Source organism: Montipora foliosa, chromosome 5, assembly GCF_036669935.1.
Source record: "Montipora foliosa isolate CH-2021 chromosome 5, ASM3666993v2, whole genome shotgun sequence".
NCBI classification, from domain to species: domain Eukaryota; kingdom Metazoa; phylum Cnidaria; class Anthozoa; order Scleractinia; family Acroporidae; genus Montipora; species Montipora foliosa.
In genome coordinates this window covers 7,803,710-7,810,402 of record NC_090873.1, presented here as the reverse complement: position 1 = coordinate 7,810,402, position 6,693 = coordinate 7,803,710, and the positions used below count along the sequence as shown (strand labels likewise).

The window sequence follows — 6,693 nt, the reverse complement described above, 5'->3', positions numbered from 1 at the left end:
GTGCATCTTAATTTGCCTTAACGTCAGGGCTATACATGTAACTGAAAGATATCTATAATCAACGGCTGTATACGTACGTAAGGTATATCCAGTCTTGAAGGCTATAAAACTTCGACAACTCAAGTCACAAATACATTCTCATTAAAATGTTGTATTCTGTAGAAAATTGCGATTTCAAACCTCGTACTATATGGCCGGAGCTTATATATAAGCCCAACATGTTGATCGATACAAAAAGGTTTCAATGTCAAGGGAAATCGACGCCAGCAATGCACACCACGATTATTTCGCATTTTCGGTCCGAATGGAGCGATAGTTTTAACGACCCCCCTTCAGCGACCCACGATAAGACTTACGATTGGTCACCATTGTGCCCATTGACCAATCGCGGGTCGCTAAGCGATCTTCCAACGGTTTGGATAACGAGAGTTGTGAACAAAGCATCATTTGCTGGCTTTTGCAGAGTTTGGCGGCCCTTAAATCCTTCTCAGTGTACAAGCGACTCAAATAAAGAAGACGAATGGGTAGCGGAGGAATCGTCCGTGATCTACGTGGAATTTCGAGGCAATCGAAGCCTTGGGAACGAATTTATGGCCTTTTTTCTTGAATGATTCCTTTCGGCAACTTCGTCTCGGTGCCCAACCTTGGGAAAGAAGAGGAACCAAAAACCACCTAAATCGCTCTAAATCGACCCAGAAACCGTACCAGAATCAAATAAATATAAGACTGAAGCAAGGTAACGTCAGTAATTTTCAGAACTTTGAGGTAAACCGTTTTACCGATACAAATCCTTATATTTCTACTCTCGCATAATAGAGCACTGTACGGATATTCATATATCGAACTTGGGCTACCTATAGAGACACATGAAATGATCAGAGAACTACAATGTATTAAATCAGATAGCTGTGTGAACAATATCATCTTTCGTGACGGCTTTAAAGAATCCTGCTCGCATCATGATATGATCAGTTAATGACCCTGTTAATGTAACAACGCAGCAGTGAAGAAGCTCTTTGGGTAGAATATGTTTGTACATTATACAGCCTGTAACTCCTCTGCTATGCAAAATAAATTTAATTGATACTCTTGATACTTTTGCTTGTACCCATTTTTCGATTGATCGGCTTGTTGTTTAAAATTGTGGCCATTAAATTAAAAGGCTTCTCAAGGTACCTTTCTTAGACCAAGATGGAAGAACCTCTCTCTCGCGACATCCTACCTGCAGCGTTAAAGCAACGCGAAGCTATTAAAGCAGCTCTCTTGCAACACATCTGCAACGAAAGGGTCGCTAATGCATCACTGATGCAGCGACCATTCAGAAGTCCTGCATTGCTTAGCAAACAGTCTCCTCGAGCAGCGTTGGTGAGTCGCAAAAGCAGCGCTGCTAAACGGTTGTTTGTTTCAAGTGCAGCACGTCCTGCTGCAGCGCTTAAGTGACTTTGAGATGTCTTTGAGATGTCTTACGCGCAGTCATTTTTCGAAACTCCCGCAATGCTATCGATGCAGCCATCATGCAACCTTTCTGCAGATATAAGGGCAACGCTGGTCAGTCGCTAAAGCAGCGCTGCGTAAAGGTCGTACGTTTCGTACGGGTATGCATCTTCTTTATATGTAAAACAATTGAGTTATTTGTCTGTCCCCTGGACAAAACGGCTTGCAGCCATTTTGAAGAACCGTAGGTGATTATTGCATAATAATCACCTCAATGGCAACCAATCAGCACAGAGAATTTTCAGTAATCACCTAAGTAATTATACCAATAAGCATACAATTCCTGTAGCATAACACAATAGTGAATAATATTATTGAAATTCCATGAGTGAATGTTGTATATGAGATCTCATATCCAACAAATAATATTGTTTTATTCAGTTTTCATTTAATTCTTAACACTTGGACACTTAGACAATCAGTATGCAGGGTATGCAGGGTGGTAACGCTTGACGCAATCAGTTTTCATTTTAGGTCATATGTAGTATAAGAGCTGTTAACTTAGATTGAGTGAACCAATCAGAAATTTAGAAACAATATTGGTGGCCCAAAATTTAATAATGTAAGGTGTTATCTTTCCCCTTGTGCTTACACATTATGCGCTTCTTCTGTAATGGTTTTATCTTTGTTTCTGTTTTTGTTATACCTGATTTATAAAGAAACTGAGGTTGTGCAGTAGTGCATCAACTACTCTTATTCTCTGCAGATTAGCTCTCTTTGTTCATGGAGAATCCTTTTCATCATTGTAAATGCATTGTAGTATGGTCTGGAGAATGTTCATCGCCAAAATTTACCATTTCATCTAGATCATATATTAAGTGCTTTCCTCGTTTCGTTTAGTGGTTGACTAGTGACTTGTGAAATTGGACGGTGCACAAAAGAGCTAAATGTAGTGCCTCCTTTAGTTGTAAGACAAATTAGAGGAACACAAATAATAATGTTATTTTTTTTTTAGTAATGTTAGTTTTTAGTACTGCCAGTGGTATTACAAGTGCCTCTTTTGAATGGGTTCCCCAAAGTTCTGCTAACTTGTCCCAAACACTTAACAGATATGCATGTAAAAACTATACATGGAGAACACATTCGTTAAAATGAAAGGAGAGAATACTAAACACACATAGGGTAGATTATTAATACACTCTTTGTTTTGTTCAATATTATTTCCACTAGAAAGAAATTTAATGACCATTAGAGTTTTGTCTGTGATAACGAAAAAGTTTCCTCTGACTAAAACCTATATTGGAAATTATGTAGGCATTTGGGGTGCTTTTTCACAGGGTTACATGTACATAGTATTAATTCTTATTTCAGTCCAATATTTTTGTTGAAAACTGTGTTGTCTCTATAACTTTGTCCTTTTTTGTGAAGCATGAGGTCTTGTTCTCTTCATTCAACACTTGATTCATGTTGCTGATCTTGTTTTTCCAGCAAAAGTTATGTTGAGTTATTTCTGTTGGGATAATGACAAAATTGTTGACCTTGGGTGTTGTGATACAGCTAAATTGTAAAGCATTCTGAAAATTATATCTATTTTACCTTATTATAGTGAGCTAATTTTTTGATGTGGTGTTACTCGCAGGTACTGTAAAACGCCAAAAAGCAATTTGTTACCTGGTATTTAGGCACCAAGAAATTCATGCGTTTGCGTATTGTGTTCATTGCAGTTTGTTCTCTGCATGTAAATAATAATATTAAAAATAGAACATGTTTAGTGTGTTACTGATTACAGCCGACCCATTAGAGCCTGTGGTGCTCAATATAATGCTGAGCACTGTGCTGCTGTCAGTGGTGTGTGTGTTTCTTGTGGAGGTTTTTGTTTTCGTTTTTGATTTTCCTCTGCTTAATTTCCAGCTGCTGCTTTTATCCTTGAGGGTTTTCTTCCTGTCTAACTAATTCTGTGTAACTTAGTGCTTCAGTTCTCTTGGCAGATTTTTTGAACTGACAAAGAAGGGGGCATAGAATCTATGATGAGGGGTAGGGGAAATTCAATTAAATGCAGATTATTATTGCAACTATTCCCACACTCACCTTCGTTGGTGAAATGAATTCATCTGTGCGACAAATCTGCAGTCTTTGTCAGCCAGTAGGAAGTGGCCCTCGCATATCATTTTCTAGTGTGGTGAACTGTTTTGCTGGCATCAAAAGCCGAAAAAAAGCGCTGCTCACATTGAACTAGAGCACCTTTGGAGACATTTTCAGAGTCTCTAAACGGACAAAAGCACCTTACTTTGTTGAATTAACTCGCCTTTGCAAAGAGTCGCATTACTTGAAAAACCAGACATTCTCTCAGCAGTCACTGGCAGTAGTTGACATATTTTATTTTGCTTAGCTACACAAAACATGGCAAGGAATGTTGTTAAAGGGCAAAAAAATAATTCCGGGGTTTGTTGTCAATACTTGTAGCTGATTCAAATACACAGGCAGCCGCTCTGTCGCCGCGGCTTTAAGCGGAAAAACGTATTAGAGGAACAATGTCAACAAGATCTTAACTCAGAAGTTCAAAACATCCGTTTTACATGCATTTCATGAAAACTTACGACCCAAAACCCCCACAAACGTTTTCGAGTGACATGAAAATATGAAGCACTGGACTTCGCTTTTCTGTGTAAAACCAGTTACAACTTGAGTCAAGTGTGAAGACGAACACTAGAGGCAAAAATACCTGCTTCTCTTCAAACTTCGATTTGAACAGGTCTCTCTTAGGTTGTGAAATCGAAAGTCCACCTTTAAAGAGCTCTTAAAAAATTTCATACCGACGAAAAAAAAGTCATATTTGATATGTTTTGCGAAAACAATTTACCTCCAACATATCTCTTTTCTGAGCTTAAAGAGTAACCCATCACCTTAAGAAACGCAAAAAACCTGTCCCTTGTCTAAACAAGGAGCGTCAAATTAAGCTTCGAAGCTGGGAACAAACTCTGTTAGTTTAGGCGAATTGGTTTTGGTTCGATCTCTTCCCTGACGGCTCTGAGTGATCGTCGAAAGATGTCAGATTCAGATTATCTTTTCTTCAAATTTCTCAGAGGAAGGACAGCGGCGCCACAGCATCCACAATGTCGTGTTGGATTTTGATTTGTCGTCCGCCATTTTGAAAATGGAATGGCGGCAACACAAGTGAAATTCTAGTGCGCATGTCTAGCAGTTTTTGCGCTCTGTCTGTTGGACTTGATTTTTTTTGATGAAAAGTGCTTCGTCAACCCGCCGTATGTCCTTGCGCTCCTCTCTATCAAAATAGCCGCTTTGACGTCATTCTTTTTTTGGTTCATTCCCTATTACTACCTCTTTGCCACCAATCTACTATTTCCAGAGATAAAGTGACTGATTTTAGTGTTGAATTCTAACCTATAAAAACCCGACTCACCCTGGCAAGTTTCTCCCGTCCAACCGCTCTCACAATGGCAAGTGAAGTTTCCGTCGCCTTCGTTGGTGCACTTTCCGCCATTAATGCATGGGGTGAAATCGCACGGCTTTAGCCCTGAACAACGAAAACGAAGTTTAGATACAAGGAATTTCTAAAATGTTTCCAAAAATCCATATCAAAAAGGGAAACGGAAATTGAGAATTTTTCAATTTAATTTCTTCTGACGTGTGTGAAAACAGTGACGTTATGAACGCAACACTCGGACCAGTCCTTCAGTTCTGAAGAAGATCTTCAAATGACCTTCATAAAGGCATACGTGTGTTTCGTCCGATACCTTTCATTATAACCAGCTCCTCAGATATAGCACCTGAAATTCCACTAGCAGTCAATTGATAGTAGCAATCTAGCCTTGCATGTAAATTATATATCATATGGATCCTTCTTGTATAAAGGGGTTAGAGGTCAAAGGGAGTTCTTAATTGACCCCAGGGGTCTCTGGAGAAAATTCTACATAAGCCCCTAGCTAAAGATCGGCAACCTGTTGGGAACCACAACCGGAGAGGCCAAGATGGTGACGCAGTGTAAACGTTATCAGCAGTTCTGCTGAAGTGCCTGTATAATTGTTTTTAACTTTGTCCACTAAAGACTTATCTTATTGCTAAAAATAGCCGGGTATCAAATGCTTGGACTTAAAAGGACACTTCGTGTTGGATATCAGAATGGGCGTGCATCTAACTACGCTGGCATTTCTAGCCAAAAGTGCATTAGACTTTAATGTATACCCGAATGATAACTGCCATTATTAAAAAATGAACTACGGATATCAGATTTCCCATATTTTCATTGGTTCGCTGGACACAGGCTATCAGTTCATATACCTGCTGTACCTAATATGGTCAAGGAACGCGTCAGCAATAAAGCGAGCTGAAAACATATTTGCAGCTCTAAGAAAAAAGGGTAGACAAAAGCCATTTTGGACAGGAATTGACCGAGGCAGAAATCGATGCGTTAGTCGTAAATAATTAGCACTTTGAAATACCTCACTTTCGGTAAACCTTCACAGACTTGTTCCAACTGGTTTTAGTTCTCTTTCCCTTACACCACAGTCGCTCATTCAAAACCGATCTCGTCGGATAAATAAGTAAACCTCGATATTGACTTTTGTCGCGAATTTGAAGCTGGTTTACCATGTTCAATGCTTCTCCAAGACCCACCATGTTAGCAGCGAAATAATAATAATAATAATAATAATAATAATAATAATAATAATAATAATAATTTTATTTATTTTATTTTTCTATTAAACCTAATAACTTTATTAACAAATTCAAAGAGAAATCTTAAATTTTACAATAGTAATGATCATACAATAATAATTCATTTAATATGCATTTTGAAAAAAAAATCCATTACATATGTGTCTTTCTCTTTGTTCTTAGCATACTAATTAATAAAAATCTATAAAAAAAAATACTAAAAAAAAAGGGAAACGAGGGGAAAAAGATTTCGTACTATACTAGACCAGCTAGTAAGCAGAGTTATATACAATACATCGATTGAGAAATTCCGGCAAGTCCTCTTTTAAGTTCAAAATCAGTCTCACGAATGTTCGTTACTAGTTTTCTGTTACCCCTAGAGCCTCTCAGGCATAAAAGTGCCCCCCTCAGTAGAGCAAACGAGACTTTTGCCCGGATCCATGACACCGTCGTATTGTAGGTCTCGCTCTTCTTTATGGGCAGAAGCTCCCCAAGTCTGGCGTGATATCTAGCACACTCTTCTCCCATCCCTCCCGTGGTGCTCAATACTAGGGGAGTGAATGTCCCTTGCTCGACTTCGAG

General features: G+C 38.7%; 1 protein-coding gene across 1 annotated transcript in view; it reads right to left on the bottom strand.

Moving 5' to 3' along the window:
- The window catches only part of LOC138002101 (sperm receptor for egg jelly-like), a 14,741-nt gene extending 8,669 nt beyond the window's left edge, over nt 1-6,072 (bottom strand). Inside the window, exons 1-2 of the mRNA XM_068848194.1 lie at nt 6,003-6,072; nt 4,856-4,969 (exon numbers count right to left, since the gene is read on the bottom strand). Coding sequence (XP_068704295.1) covers nt 4,856-4,969; nt 6,003-6,072 — 184 coding nt within the window. The remainder of the gene's footprint in view (nt 1-4,855; nt 4,970-6,002) is intronic.
- Nucleotides 6,073-6,693: the final 621 nt, after the last annotated feature.